Genomic DNA, 16,694 nt, shown 5'->3' with positions numbered 1-16,694 from the left:
AAACACATATACAGAACGATATATACATATATGTATACACATATACGTATATACACACAAATAAGTGAGCATTTAGAAACTTTCATCAGAATCTGACATGCCGTACCAGCTGGTTGTGCTCTGTAAGAGGATCTGTCTACAACACCCTGGGGGGTAAAGGTTGCCCATCTCCTCAGACGCCATGTTACCTGGAAGCCTGAACCACCTGGCAGAAAAGAGGACTTGGATCCTGCCAGCCCCGGGTTCAAATACTGGTAAGAGCACTTTCTGGAAGTGTGACCTTGCACAAACACTTCACCGTTTTGAATGAGTCCCTTATCAGGAAAATGAGGATGATGCTAACGAATCAAGTATGGCAGCCGCAGTAGCAATCCCTGGACAGTTCTCGCTCTGTGCGGGCACCAAGCATCTTCACATAGTAGTAACTCCCCACTCTCAACCATCTGCAAGGACTGACACCACTCCCATTTTACAGCTGAGGGGCCCAAGGCACAGAGAAGTTAAACAGCCTGGTGTAGGTCACACAGCGAGTGGCAGGGCTGGGATTCAAACTTCGGCAGTCCCAGCCCAGCTCTGAGCTCCCACACACCTTGCAGTTACATGGAGCAGACAGACGAGCGATGTGCCTGCGTGTCGGACTCCACACAGTGCCTCCTAGCAGGGGGCTGTGACCGCTGTCCATCTGCTGCCCTCTTGATGGGCTGAATCCCGCTGTAGAACAGGCTGATTCTTCAGTCCTGGGGACACCGCTCCTGTTGACAGAGGCCTGCTCGGTGCTGCCCCCACCCCCACCCAGGATGGGACCACCATGCTGGTGAGAATCCTGGGGTACTTTGCCCATCTTTTTTTTTTTTTTTTTTTGCTTTTAAGTTTTATTTAGGTAATCTGTACAGCCAACATGGAACTTAAACTCATCACTCCAAGACCAAGAGCCCCACGCTCCTCTGAGCCAGCCAGGCGCCTCAGCCAGTCCTCTGGACACACAGACCGCCGGCCACCCACTCCGGGCCAGCCCCGGGTGCCTTCCCAATGCCTTCCGGCTCACATGATGTAGGGTTTGCATGTTCTGGGAAGTAGAAGGCATGGTCAGAAAAGGGTTAAGCCTTCGTCTTCTTACCTGGGTAATGAACTGGTTAAACTAACCAATGGCTTTTCAACTTTTTAAAAAGCAGAACACGTGCACGCACACACCCGTCGATAATACCCTTGACAGAATCCCACAATCTAAAATAGGCGAAGCAGAGCTGCTCTGACAGGACGAGGGTGGAGGCCCGCAGCTGTCTTCTCTGTCAACGCACCCCCGCCCACCCTGCTGGCTCCTAAAGGTGAAAATCGTAGGCCTCTGAGGAACGGTCTGAAAAGCTATCTTCAAAAATCTTTCAAAATTAACATTCAACACGCTTCAAAGATGAAGGTGGTGACAAAATGAAATCAGCCTCATGTAGAAAAAAAATAAAAGAGGGTCTACATCTTAGGAGAACTTGATTTCTAAGTATGAAGGACATAGGAACATAAAGCAGAGCGAGACCCTCCAAGCTTTGACCCAAACCAGCTATGTGATGGGGGGCGTGGTGGTGGTGGGGGGGGGGGGGGGTCATCCTGAACCTTTCTGGGCCTCAGTTTCCTCACTTGTGAATCAAAGGCACCAAATTAGGTCATCTTTCAGGGTTTCCTCCAAGTACAATACTTGTACTTTTGTATGGTTCTGTGTGTCTTTTCTGGAATTTTGTGGGGATGAAAGAGACACCGCTCCACTCGGAGGAATGGGCGAGGAAAGGGCAGGTGGTAAGGGGCAGCGCGACCCGCCCGTGCGCAGAGAGGGGGCCGGCACAGCACCGGGAGCAGGACAAGCCCCGTGAGGCTGCGGGGAGACGAGAGGCAGCAGGACCCAGGCGTCTCAACAGCAGCCGCCCCAACCTCCGCCAACCACGGACCCCCGCAGACGCACGTCCGGCAGCCCTGAGACACACAGCTGCGGGCTGGGTAATAAGCGGACAATCACATCCTTCCCTGACAAGTTGCGTTTGAATCCAGAGCGCCTTTCCCGATGGAGCGCGACACACAGAGTCCATCTTCAGAAGAGCTGGCACCACCATGAGATCCCACATCGCTCGGAGGATGATTTTACGTATATTCTCTTAACGCTGTCCAGTTTTCATTCCAAAGTTTAGAAAAGTGAGTTGTTTTTTTTTTTTAGTGACACTGTTAATGACCGTTAAAAGTATAACCAGCATCCATGTTCACAGGAGTGAGTTTTGCAGTTTTGTAGGGGTGTAGATAAAACTTAAGGGTGAACGTCCAGTACAAACAACATCTAATATTTGGGGCTTGATGCCTTAAACCTAAATTCCACAGTACTTTAAGATTCTCAGGAGGGAACCCACATATTCCCGTGTGTATCTGGTGCTTTGGTATAAGGAATATTCCAAATCCATGGCCGATCTGGGGGGCAGGGCAGAAAAAACATATTACATATGTATAACACTTATTTGAACAGGATTAAAAAAAATCACTTACCTGGTAGGATAAAACCACCCATGTGCTGGAGTCTACGAACTGTCAAAAAGCTTTTCTGAACCAACCCCAGACAATAGTCCATTTCAGACAAAGGCTGTCGGTAAAGGTTTGTGCTAAGGCCCAGGCAAGCGAATGTGGAAACAGGCAAGCAGAAGCCAGGAGGTACATTCCGGCTTGTCACTTACACTGACAAGTGACCTCACCTCCCTCAGCCCCAGAGTCCTTATCTGTGCCTACACCGTGGGACTGTCACGAGAGTTAAAAGAGATAAAGCCATGTAGTGTCCAGCAGAGAAAGAACCTTAACAAGGGCAGTTATTATTTTCTCCTTTTACGAAGCTGGAGAAACCAACAGTAACAGATGGCATGGTCATGGTCACATATAACCAAGGGGCTCATTTTCACATCCGTGAAATGGTTTCGTTCTGCTCCTTAGGTTAGGAACTGATGAGGCAGTTCCTATAATGACTGCAGGGCAATGTTGAAGAAGACAACACACCTTGATACGACACGATGGAAAGAACCCTGAAGACCTATGTTCAAATGTTGGCCTCAGGTTCCTCATCTGTGAAATGGGAATTAGCTGCACAAGCAACCTCCCAGGATTACTGTGAAACATAAATGAGAGAACACCTGTAGAAGTTCCTGACATGTTGCAGGTGCTCCGAAATGCAAACTTTCCCCCCTTTAACTGAGGTTTCAGAAATTGAAAAAAATCTGAACAAATCACTTCTACCATGCTTCACTGCTGCTAGAATCAAACCAATTCAAAAGAACCATATATGCCTAGGGTGTAAATATGCTGCGAGGGTGAAAAGTAAATCCCCATGGAATCTCCCCACTGAGTATCAAATACACAACTCCAGAAGGCTGAGTGCTTACAGGGAACCAACCACTCGGCAGGTGAGCCGAAACCACCATCCACACGAGCAGCTGCTCAGCCCTGCCAGCCCGCTCTTAGGGGAAGCTCTCCCTTCCTCCCGAGCAGAGAGGTGACACGGTAGCTCAGAGGATGGCCTGGCAAACAATGCGAGGCTCTCCTCACAGTTCAGTGTTGAATCATCTGTGGAATAATTGCAGAGCCAGCACGCGCAGAGCAGCATCCAGCGGGACGCGCAGGGAAAGGATGCCAAAGATGGCAACAAGCTACCAGGACTCTGTTCTCCTCTTTGACCTTGAGAGAGTGCGAAAGCCCGAAACCACACACTCAGTTAAACCAGCTTGTTAGAAAGCCAGAAAAGCCCGGCCCGTGTGGAACTGTGTTGCAAGCTCGCTTCGTAAGAGGTGAGGGTTTGGCAGGGCTGGAGTCCCGGGAAGATGCTGCTGGACACTCCCCGCAGCTACACACCGGCCTCAGCAGGGCACCAACTGTCTCCCACTGGGAGCACCTCTTCTGCGGCTACACTTCGCCTGTCTTTTCCGCAAACTGCTCTATTGGTAACATCGGCTCTACTTCATCCCCAAGGCAGAGCACCCCAGGATCCTTGCTGTAAGAGCGGCTATTAGATTCACCACCAATGCAGGGTTTGTGATGCACACATCTGCCAGTCAGCCAGTAACTTCGAGACCACCATTGCATTTCCTCCTCTCCCTGTTGGCCAACAATGATCGAGTAAAGTGACCGTGCTATTCACAAATCTCTGGACACTCTGCTTTGTAAGTGAGCAAATGTCGGTATCTGTGAGCTGATCACCTGCCATGCTGGCTATCTCTCTGCTGGGTCTTTTTGCCCATTATTCCTGGAAATCAGCGTTAATACTTGCGGGGCTTAGAGGAAAGCCTGTTTTAAGCAGCCCCCCAAAATTGTCCCATGGGAGAAAAATGTGCCTCACCATATAGGCATGTGCAGATCTGAGGGATCTGTTGAGTGTTGGCTGGGAGCCAGGCACAAGGCTGTGGTCCCCGGGGGTGCAGTCCCGCGGGGCAGACACACAAGCAGGCAGGCCACGGTCCTGGAATTCTGAACCTCACGTCTGCGCTGTGGTTCTCAAAGCTGGCTGACGTGACAACTGCTGGTGCACTTCTCCACAACCCACCTCGAGGGACCTTGTTTCAGTCGGTCTGGGCGGGGCCCTGGCAATACACGCTTTTACCAAGTTTTTTTTTTTTTTTTTTAATTTTTTTTTTTTACATTTATTTATTTTTGAGAAACAGAGTGAGACAAAGCGTGAGCAGGGGAGGGGCAGAGAGAGGACACACAGAATCTGAAGCAGGTTCCAGGCTCTGAGCAAGCAGTCAGCACAGAGCCTGATGGGGGGCTCGAACCCACAGACTGTGAGATCATGACCTGAGCCGAAGTCGGACGCTCAACCGACTGAGCCACCCAGGTGCCCCGCTTTTACCAAGTTCTAAAGGTGATCTTAACACAGAGTCTGGGATGAGAAGCTTTTTCCTGGGACACAATGAAACAATTTAAAACAGGAGTGTGATAGAAGATATGCATGGCAGCTGTATAGAAGACAATGTCTAGTGGGAAGGGGCCCAAACCAGGGAGATGAACAGGTCATGATCTCATGGTTTGTGAATTAAACCCTGCGTCAGGTTCCGCGCCTATAACGTGGAGCCTGCTTAGGATTCTCTCCGCCCCGTCTCTAAATAAATAAATAAGTATTTAAAAAAAAAAAAAAAAAGCTAAGCTAGACGTTTGGTGTCAGCCTTCTGTTTGTACTATGAAACAAAAATAGATTTTATTAACAGAGATGATCAAAATCATGTCTAAAAACGTTTCCTGGTTCTCTGATTTAAAAAAAAGTCCTCATTTCCAAAGAGCTTTCAAAAACAGGTCTTTAAAAGTGTATCAACGATTTTATATGACTTCTTTTGCATTTTCTTTGGATTAGAAAGTTCAATCAGCTGTTTCCCTTTCAAAAACAGTTTATGAATCTGCCTCTACTATTTAGCAATAATTCTGATAGGTCTAGACTGAAGTTTCGGAATTCAAGAAATTATTGCAAGTGAATCAAGCAGTAGGGGGAGTGGCTAAACTATATGGGAACCAATGGTTTAAAGCACTTGAGAGAAATAATCATACACTATGTATGTGCTTAATCTAGACCATGTGCATCACATGTGCCAAGGTTTTAATGACCTCTTCAAATGAGCAATTACATACTCAGCTAATCAGCTTAGTTCCACACACTTAAAACTTAAATCTGAAATATACTAAACCTGCAAAAGGTATATACAACTTGGCAAATACGACCTTAACCAAATGATCAATATTGACTTCATCAGTAATCAGGTAATTATCACGTGGCTCCTTATATGATGCACCAAGAAAAACACATTTCTTCTGTGGTGTTCTTGGCAAGAGTACACAACCTGGACCTACTTGTGAAGAAACAGTGGACAAACCAAATGTAGAACGTCCCTCACCGACTATAGAATAACTGGCCTGTGAAGGGTGCCTGGGTGACTCAGTCTGTTAAATGTCTGACTTCGGTTCAGGTCCTACTCTTGTGGTTTGTGGGTTCGTGCCCCACGTCAGGCTCTGTGCTGACAGCTCAGAGCCTGGAGCCTGCTTTGGATTCTGTGTCTCCCTCTCATGCTCAGGCTGTTTCTGTCTCTCAGAAATGAATAAACATTAAACAATTTTTTTTAAATAAATGTTAAAAAATAAAATAAAATAACTGTCCTGTGCTCAGCAAAGTGTCACTATCATAAAACAAAAAGCTTCTGGAACTGTTCCAAATTAATGGAGACTAAAGAGACACGATGGCCAAATGTGACACGTAACCTGGAACTTCCCTTTTGCTATAAAGGACATTATTGGGGCAACTGATGAAATACGAATAAATTCTGTAGATGATAGTACTGAATCAGTATTAATTCCTTTTGATAACTGTACTGTAGTTATGTAAGAGTATTTTTAAGGGGCGCCTGGGTGGCTCAGTCGGTTAAGCGTCCGACTTCGGCTCAGGTCACGATCTCACGGTCCGTGAGTTCGAGCCCCGCGTCGGGCTCTGGGCTGATGGCTCGGAGCCTGGAGCCTGCTTCCGATTCTGTGTCTCCCTCTCTCTCTGCCCCTCCCCCGTTCATGCTCTGTCTGTCTCTGTCTCAAAAATAAATAAATGTTAAAAAAAAAAAAAAAAAAAAAAGAGTATTTTTAAGAAATATATATTGAAGTATTTGCTTGCAATTTTCTCTTAAATGGATCAGAAAAAAGTTAACATGAGAAAGGAGATATGCAAATACTCTAAAACACTGACATTTGGGGACCCTGTGTGAAGAGAACATGGGAATTCTTTGTACTTGTAACTTTTTTCTGAATCTAAAATTATGTCAGAAATTCAAAGAAAAGAATATTGTAGTTGACTCTTGAACAACACGGGTTTGAACTGCATGGGTCCACTTACACGTGGACTTTTTTTCAATAAATATATGCAGTACTCTAAGTGTATTTTCTCTTCCTTATGATTTCCTTCACATTTTCTTTTCTCTAGCTTACTTTATTCTAAGAATGCAGTATATAATACATATACAAAGTATGTGTTAATCGACTTTTCATGCTATCAGTAAAGCTTCTGGCCAACAGTAGGCTATTAGTAGTTAAGTTTTGGAGGAGTCAAAAGTTATTTGTGGATTTTCAACTGCACTGGGAGTCGGTGCGCCTCTAACCCCTGCACTGTGCAAGGGCCAACTGCATACATATACTGTATGTATTTAAAAAAAGGGGGGATAGATCACTTAATAGAATATAACCAAAGCCTCTGAAGTTCTGTATGTTCCATTGTTTTTTTAATTTTTAAGTTTGAGAGAGCGTGCGTGCACATGTGTGTGCATGCATGCAAGCAGGGGAGGGGCAGAGAGAGGGAGGACAGAGAGAATCCCAAGCAAGCTCTGAGCTGTCAGCACAGAGCTCAGCTCAAGGCTCGATTCCACCAACCATGAGATCATGACCTGAGTGGAAATCAAGAGTCAGATGCCCAACTGCCTCAGCTACCCAGGCACCCCTGGGGAATGCTTTTTCTACTGGAACTGAAGAAACTCTGGGATATTTTTAAGGCTCCTTGATCTCTTTCGTTCTTGCTTTCAAAGTCCTTTGGAGATTAGGATTAAGTGGAGGAGGTGGAATTCTACCCAAGGTTCTGGGCTGGGGGTGGAAAGTATATAGCCCAAGGCCAGACAAAGGGAAGTCAAGCTTAAGTCAGTCAGTCCCCACCTCCGCTAAGCTTATTCAGAATTCAGGTTTAAGGCAAAAAAAAAAAAAAAAAAAAAAAAAAGGAACATGAAGAACAGACAGGGGAGAAAAGACGAAGCCACAGCGTAAAGCCAGCAGGTGGAAGGAGAGGTCTTCACGCTCATGTCCTGAGACACTGGGCAATTCAGGGACTGCCCTGCACAGGCCTTAGGCTCTTTTCATCAGCTCACCAAGGGGAAGGAGAGAAAATGAACACTGATCCACCATTATGGGCCAGGAACTGACCTGGATATTTTAAATAACAGCAACAATAGCTAACGTTTATGAACTGCTAACTCTGCACTAGATACGGTGTTAGGTGCTTGACAGATAAGATAGCATCTTGGTTACTCTTTTCAACAACTCTCTGAAGTAGACACTCTTATTTTCCCATTTTATAGATAGAGACACTAAGGCCTAGAGGAAGCAAACAACTACCCAAGGTCACTTAGTAAGTTGCACAGCTGGCAACACAGAAACACAGCCTGGTTCTCTAGCAGTTTTCATTTGCTTGTGCAGGGGGTGGGGGTGGGGGTACAGATTTTCTGGAATTGTGACAAAACCGATATAATCTTGCTAGTGAAAAATGAAAATGCATGAATATACAACAAATTTAGAGGATTTAACAAATTTAGAGAATTCAAACATACACAGCTTAGAAAAAAGGAAAAAGAAAAGCCTTCTGAAATTTACTATCAACACAACTGTTTATAGCTGTAAGTCACCCGCCAGAAGCAGCCGGCACACTAACAGCAGGAGACAGTACAAACTGGGTCAGATGTGTCAGTACAATCTAAGAAACAGGTCCATTGGCAGGGGCAGGTTTGGTGTGGTTACCATGAAAAAGCCAGAAAGGGTGAATGAGGGTGGGGCAGTATCTAGAACGCAGCGAGCACCGTCCAGGGAAGAAAGGGACCCACTGTGCTAGGCTGACTCTGTTAGGGAATTAGAGATTTTGAATCTTAATGGCATGAGGTCATTAAAACTTTCCAATCAAGAACAAAGATTTTCCCGTTCAGATTCAGCATTCACTCAAAAACGGTCGACTATGGTCTCGCTCTCTGCGTAGGCACCTACCTTCCAGGAGAAATACGCTGGTTGTAATAGGACCTTTCGCCATTTTAAATTAACAGGCACATCCTGATTATACATCCGCTCTATGTGAGTCTAGTAAGTGTGAACTCGCCTCAAAGACAGACATTCTGGGCCCGAGGAAAGTGGCCCTGCAGCCTGTGGGGCTGGGTCAGAACCGGATGCCATTCATGCCAGCCAGCTTGCCTCCAAAAACACCACGAACCTGAACCAACATTCCAATGACCTTCTATGACGGAAAATACTTGGTCACTGCCTTTAAGAAAGTCACAGCCTTGGGCAGCCAGGGCATCTCCCTTTTAAGGGGATGGGAGGTATCTGTGAAGTCAAAATTATTTTCATCAAGATATTAAGCCATTATTTATTTTCACTTTTTCACGAGTGCACAGATGCTTTGTTACATCCTATCACAACAGAGCAGTTATGAGAATTTAACTATCTTTCATTAATCCAGCTAGTAAAGAGGTTTGCAAAAATTGTAGATAATGCCATTTTCCTCACTTTCTTTTTTTGGGGGCGGGGAGGGGAAATTATATATATATATATATGTGTGTGTGTATATATATAATTAGGTCTATTACTATTACTTTAAAACTAACCAAAATTCTTGGTTTTAATTTCTAATATAGTAAACATCAAGAGATCTAAAAACCCATGTAAATAAAAGCTCTTTGTGGTCCTTAATAATAAGAGTGCAGAGGGATCCTGGGGACCAAGAACCACAGCTCTTGCGGCCCCAGACAGGGCAGCAAAGGGGCCTCCTCAAACCTGCGTTTCCAAAGTTTTCCATGAGCCAACCTCCCACTGGGAGACCAACGGCTCTCTCCTCGGCACTGTTTCTCTTTTGGTGTAAAACACGGAAACTTTCCCTTCACCTGTGTCCTACCTTTACTTCCATACAGTTCTGGAGGAAGATCATATGGCACAGGAAAGGAGGATGTTGGCTCCTTGCTCCCTGAGAAGAATTTCTGTTTTACTCTGAAGCCGTCCAGGCCCTGTAGACACACAGAAGGAATCTATGATTGCACCGTATTTGCTGAAAAAGACAGACCTCATGCAGCAATTATATCTTGATGGTACTCACAACAAAATTCAAATTATTTCAGAGCTATTTTTGATGTTTCATAGGTCAGATATATTCACGACTCCCCTAAATTAATCTTTCCGAAAATAAAAGGCTCACATTTTAAAAACTAAATTATAACCAAGTTCACAGAAGTTTAATAGAGAAAAGAGAGAGAAAAACAATTTTGGATATTATAGCCTATTTCTACTAACTGCTATGTACAGTTTGAAGGAGTGTGTAGAAGACTGTATATAAATACCTCAAAATACTTTCAATATTGCTATAGTAACAGGCTGCTCACTCTGGTGTAAGAATAAAAGTTGCCTTCATGTATAACGAAAGTGTTCCAATATAATATGATAGGAATATGAAAACAAAAACTCTTCAAGACTCACCAAAATGGAAGGTTTATTCCAAGAACTCCAGAATAGGGTATTATTTTTAGATCTTATCAGGGTACAAGTTAACGTGCTGTATTTAGGCTGATGTTTCTAACCACCACTGCCTTCCAGCACAGGGCCTGTGCAGCAGGGCAGGCGCACAATACGTTAGACTCATTCTCCTCTTGCCTCCACACATTATCATCCTCTTCTGGTTTCCTTTATGGGTTATCCTGGCACCTTGCTTGCAAGGCAGTCTGTCTGTCCGTCTCTCGTCCCTTCTGTCCACACAACCAAACAGGTACCTACCATCCATAATCTAAATACCCACATATTCAACAGGGTTAATGTCTTTGGAACCCATACAAAGAACTCGAATAGTTCTTAGTCTTGGTGATCACATAACTTAGTAGGGGAGGCTGCTCATGGGCACAGAGTAGGACACGGTAAGAGTCGGGAGTTACGCTAACCAGGGCTTCAGGCAACCTGAGCTCTAACATTGCTCTGGCATTTACTGAGCTGTGAGAACGGCTGATATTTGCATTTGTTCGTTCAACACATTTTTTTTTAGTGTTTATTTAGAGAAAGTGAGAAAGTGCGCACACTCGAGTGCACATGAGCAGGGGAGAGGCTGAGGGAGGGGGGACAGAGAGAGAATCCCAAGCAGGCTCCACGCGGAGTGCAGAGCCCGACGCAGGCCTTGGTCCCATGTACTGTGAGATCATGACCTGAGCCAAAGTCAAGAGTCAGATGCTTAACGGACTGAGCCACCCAGGGGCCCCTCGACACAGTATTTCTTGAGTGCCTCCTCTGTGTCAGGCATCAGTGCCAGGCACTGAGTGCTTAAGAGTTAAAGATGCCACTGTCCCCGTCTTCGTGGGGTACACAGTCCAGTGGGGAGGCATCAAACATACGCATTTATCCAAGTAAAGTAACTACAATTTGTGATGAGCACTGTGAGGAAAAATAGAGGAGTACTGGGAGAGAAAAGGAGACTTGTTTTAGACTTGGGGGAAGGAAATGATCAACAAAAGTCTCCCTAAAAAAGTGACATTTTAATCAGGATCTGGAAGAGGAGTAGGGTTAGGAGAGGTGAGAGTGGAAAGAATATTCCAGGCAGAAGGAATAGCTTCTGAAAAGTCGCAGAGGCAGCAAAGAGTTTGCATGTTCCAGGAGCTAAAAACAATGGTCAGTGGTACACCTGACCACTTACTTACTTGGGCTCAATTTTCTCATTTGTAAAATCTGAATAAAGCATCTGGATTTCATCATGGTAAAATGTCTTTCATGTCAACACCCAGTCTTGGTGCGCAGCTGGTGTTCAAGCAACACTGAACTGCAAAATTAGGATAGAGGTACCTTGCTTGCTTACTCTATAGGCTTTTGCAGAGAGAAAATCAACGCCTAAGTGCTCTGTACCCACGAAGACCTATGGAAAGGTAAGTGCGATGAAGGTCCAGAATGATGAAGGTGGAGACTATTAACACAGTGAAAGGCAGTAAGTGATAGCCTGCTGAACTCTAGACAGAAAAGGAAGAAATGCCTTTTGCCAGTAGTAGGATAAGGAAAGGCTTTGTAGCAAAGATTACAGCTGGGCCTTGAGAAATTGGTCTAATTTTGATAAACAAAGAGATGGCAAGAAAGAACATCAAGGGAGACCGGCATAACTCAAGGCAGAGCTGGAAAAGCATACCACAGCCACGTGAGGGGGATGGGGAGTGAATAACCTAATGCACAGGGAGAGGACTGAGGAACACTGGAGAGAACCAGATTCGTCAATGTTTTGAATGGGAAGCAGTATGGACATCTGTGGCTCGTACCTATTTAACTGGGCCCAACCCCATGCCACGGTGACTCAGGATATCGGGCATGTGGGCCAAGTCCGAGCCATTGGGGCAGGGAGACCATCCTTCTGTTGGGGAGCTCATTTGGTAAGATGGGAGCCTTGAGCTGCTGGGGGCTCTCACGTATTTCAAAATTAACTCTGATAATATGGCCCCAAACCCCTGGATTCAGCTGTGCCTGAAGCAAGGGACTCACTCTCCGTGTTTGCCTTTTTTCTTACACTGTTTTAGTTGATTATCTGTCACTTACAAACCAAAGCATCACAGGACCCCAGTTAAAGAGCGTGGTCCTTACTCTAACATACAGTGAGGAGTTGCAGGGTTTTGAACTGTGAAGTTCCAATATAAATGCAGCCGGGCACAGATGAGAACAGACCCAACTGGGAACTGTGAGAGCCAGAAGACTGAGAGCGGCTGCCACGCCACCGGGAGATGGATTAGTGGATACGGTAATGTGGATACAAATATCAAGCATCGTAACAAAAGCTGAGACACAAACGAGGGGAGTTCGGGAGAGTGAGGTCAGTGGAAAGAGAAGGAAATGGATTTGAAAGAGACTGAAGGAAAACCCAATAAAAAATCAGGGACATACGAGGGCAGAGGAGGAAGCGGGCAGGGAGACCAAGGACGCTTGGAAAGGGACACTGCAGCCTGCCCCTCACCCACACTTCCACCCTGCAGAGGGCTGCTGGGCCATCTGCACAACAGTCACACTGGCATCCCCCTTCACAGCTTACCTTCAACAAGTTCTGGACCTTAATCTATTCTTCCGCATTATCACTTACTTGCTGTGTGACTCTAGGTAAATTACTTAACCTTTCTGGGCATGAGTTTCCTCAGCTATTAAATGGTATGTTGAGAGTAAGTCAGTTATTCAGAACAGTGACTGGCACATGGATATAAATTAGTATAGGGAGTATATTCAGGGTGCTCTTGTGATGAAATTACTATTTTACAGGGAAGGAAATACATTTGGAGGTTAAATAGTCGCCCAAGGCCATTCATCTATTAAGTCGTAAGGCTAGAAATCAAACCCCGACTTACTGATTCTTAGTCTTCTGTTCTTCAACTAAGCAAACAAATGGTCTCACATTCCCCACCAGGAGCCACGACAAAAGAATTCCTTGAAAATTTACGAGGTTATATTAAAGCAGGCCGAATCAGGATGCACCAAATTCTGGAAACTCTGGTTCTTGACATTTTTGAAAAGAGGCCAGAGTTTGGGAAATGAGGTCAATTTAATGACTATGAAGTACTTTACGTGGAGTTTTACATAAAACAACTTCCCTCTTCTTTGGCTCCTGGTCTATTTCTGTTATTTCCAAACAAATCATGGCAAAGCACTGTGGATCTTTATGGTCTGGCCCAGATCTGATGCCCCAACAGGTTTTGGCACAGGCTTCCATCCGTGGTGTCTTACTTCACATAGAAGAAGCTTTGAGCCATCCATGTCTGACAGGGAGCAATATGTTTTTTTCCTGAATGCCATTTCTGATCCAAATTCTAGGGTATTACAGGGGGGAAAAAAAAAAGTACCACTTTTCCCTTCAATCTGGATGTCAAATAATTTGAGGCTGTCTTCTAATTATCATTATTTATATATCAGAGTGATATCACTTGGCGTTTTATAAAACAGAGGAAGGCACCCTCCCAGGCACAGATACTTAAAAGACACTTAAGACAATATATTTATAAAACACCAGGTGAGAGGGTGGACATCTATCACACTGGAGAAATTACTGGCTTTTGCCTTCAGCTCCGGGAGGAGAAGAACTGTTATCACCATGACGGATTAGGTTTAGAGGCTTAGCTTAGCTCAATCACAGAGAACAAGAAACACGCTCAAATTTCATCTAGAGATGTCGTTTACTTTTTAGCTGCATCCAACTAGCATCCTCAAACAGTAAAACCCTATACAAGGCATCAAGTTTTCCTGGGTAAAAGAGCAAGAACAGTGAACCTTCTAGAAGGTTCTTATTCAAAGATGGACTAATTGACCAGGAAGCGAGTTACAGGAAGGTAGCTGTCTTGTCCTTCCTATAACGCAGTATGTGACCAAGTGCAAGTGTTTCCAGGTGGGAGCTTAGAAAAGTCTTCATGGAGGACAGTGAACCCAACAGGCCCGAGAAGGGTGGGGTTTTGACAAGCAAAGGGCTACGTCCCTGTGGTGGGGTGCAGTACAGAAGGAGGAAAGGAAGAGCATCCCGTCACCATGGGTATGATGTCAAGATGTGGATTCACTGCATTCACCTCTGCCTTCCACCTTCTGCTGAACTGCTTGGGCTACATGCTGACACGGCTACTGCTGACTGCCAGGCACTGTTTCAACAGGTTACGGACAATTAGCTCTCGATTCTCAAACGATGCTACAAGTTCGTTACTGCACTGTCCCTACCTCATACGGAGGAAAAGGAGGCCTATGGAAGTAACAGGTCCAAAGCCTAACAGATGGCAAGCAGAACTCCAACTCCACTGTCACTCTGGCTCCTCTAACACCGTGTGCTGCTAGAGAGTTCCTCTGCTTGATCCTTGGGATTTCTCCAACCTGTTCTTCTTTGCTCTCTTTCCACATTATTTCGGTTTCTAATGGAGGCAAACAGTGGCGCGGGATCAGTCAACTAGTAAGTGGCAGTGTGCCACCAGTGCCACAGCTTACCTCACCCATCCGCCAACAAGCACTCACGGGTGCCCGGAGCCCTGGGTGTGTGGGGGGGAGGGGAGGAGGGGAGAGAACGGCGGCCGGGAGGCATGCTGCTCCAGGTGACAGTGGGCCGTGGTGTCACACAAAGGATTCTGGATGTCGTCTCGTGGGCCAAGAGGAGACACCGCAGATTTAACGTCAGAGGAACACAGACCCCGGCAGGGGCACAAGGAGCTTCAGAAGTGAAGCCGTAGCCAAGATGGGGAGCAAGGGGACAGACGGAATCAGTCCAGAGAAGACGACAAGGACCTGTAGCAGCAGGCGGCAAAACTCTTGCTAGGGCAGAAGGGACAGGCTGTGGCAACCGGGCAAGGACAGGAGAGGAGGAGGAGAATGCCAGAATGGGGCTTTACTGGCTCAGTGGGAGAACACTAAAGCTTAGGAAAAAACTCCACCTGAAACGGTGTTGACCAGCTGTGGCCCCTTGGGGAACCCTTAGTCCCAGCCTCAACAGACAGCAGGTGGGCAGAAGCGGTGTGGGAGGGGAGGAAGCTAAGAAGGTGGCTCCCGTGCATTTCATTAGTTCTTCCAGCCAGGCCACAGTCCTAGGAGAGCAAATACTTGTGGCATTTACCAATTCCGGCAACAAAAAGACAATAAAATAGTTTAACCAGAACAGAAAAGACAGACTTGAAGACAAAGTTCCTGTGGATTTGACTGAAGCATTTTTGACTCTGATGACAGAAAAGAGAACCTGCCATCTTGGGGGCAAATGAATCTAGGGCTCAGGAGGGGGCCGAGGTGCCCCTCAGCGCTAAGGCAAGTGCAGGAAAGCTCAGGCTACCTTTGTCTGGAGGAAACCATCTTGGATATTGATCTCGGGTTCTCAGATGGTCATGCACATTATTTCCAGAGATCAGGAGCAGCTTGCTGCAGTCACAAAGTGCCAGGCAGGTTCAAGCCCAGGACGAGTCAGCGCCTGACAAAGTAGGTGCTTAATAAACACCGAAATGTATGAAGTCCGTAACAGAAAACTTGTATCTCCTGGATGTACTCAAGGATGCCTTAAGATCTGGAATACAGCTACCAATCTTGGAAATTATCAGATCTTTCCTATATTCTAATTTTCTTGGACCTAAATGAATTAGTCTAATAGTTAAATACATTTAAAGGGACAACCCCCCTGCCAAATTATATACTTGATAAGTTAATATTAGATCCAAAAGAACAGTCTTTAACCACCTACTGTGTAACAACAATAGCTGAGTGCTAGGTACACAGTCAATTGACATTAATCCCTAAAGCTCCTGAAAGTGTTCACAAAGGAAAAGCTGTCGACTACCTGGCTCTAATGGCAAGTTAGGTTCATCCTGAAATGATGTGTTTACTAACTCATTCATTTAAAAGCAGAAAAAAAAATGTGAACAAATCAATGTTTGGTTACCAGAACTTAGCTTTCAGATCAAGCCCAGAGATTTCAAATAGCGTCTTTATTTTGATGAATGAAAAATGGTGGCTCTCCATCCACTACTTTGAGGCCACAGAAAATGTCCCTTCACTCAGCCAATGACTAGTTCCTGAGTGACAGGTCCTTATTTTGTGGGAAAGTGCAGAGCTGAGGTTCCTTCTAGGTGACTGCCTCAGCAGTGTCTGAGACCCTTCATTCTGTACCCAAAACTTGCCTGTTTGCAATGCTAACCTCAAGGCAGTGTTCTGGAACACAAGGATCAGAATGTCCTACTAAACAAGGACAAAAGTGGCAACTCCGGTTGCTGATAACTCAGAGACGTGGGTGTTTTGGACATGGAGCTCTGCCTAAGAAGCACAAAGGTGGGCTGACCTCAAGAAACCGGATTCTGGATGATGTCCAGTTAGAGAAATGATTACAGAACTGGGTATTAAGTCTATTTGGCAAACTTGTAACGGAAAACATTAAAAGGCAGGTCCTGCTAGTACTAAAGAGGGAAACATAAGGC

At 45.5% G+C, this 16,694-nt stretch overlaps 1 protein-coding gene across 4 annotated transcripts in view; it reads right to left on the bottom strand.

Annotated features, from left to right (window-relative positions):
• Nucleotides 1-1,146: 1,146 nt before the first annotated feature.
• The window catches only part of TDP1 (tyrosyl-DNA phosphodiesterase 1), a 90,483-nt gene continuing 74,935 nt past the window's right edge, over nt 1,147-16,694 (bottom strand). For all 4 annotated transcript variants that reach the window (XM_019462005.2, XM_019462010.2, XM_019462009.2 and 1 more), the window contains 3 exons: nt 9,674-9,782; nt 1,949-2,442; nt 1,147-1,917 (listed from right to left, as the gene is read on the bottom strand). In XM_019462005.2, coding sequence (XP_019317550.1) covers nt 2,369-2,442; nt 9,674-9,782 — 183 coding nt within the window. In that variant the 3' untranslated portion in view covers nt 1,147-1,917; nt 1,949-2,368. The remainder of the gene's footprint in view (nt 1,918-1,948; nt 2,443-9,673; nt 9,783-16,694) is intronic.

This window comes from Panthera pardus, unplaced genomic scaffold (assembly GCF_024362965.1).
Source record: "Panthera pardus isolate Hobbes unplaced genomic scaffold, ASM2436296v1 HiC_scaffold_24, whole genome shotgun sequence".
Taxonomy (NCBI): domain Eukaryota; kingdom Metazoa; phylum Chordata; class Mammalia; order Carnivora; family Felidae; genus Panthera; species Panthera pardus.
Note: the sequence above shows the minus strand (reverse complement) of the source record. Positions and strands in the feature narration are given on the sequence as shown.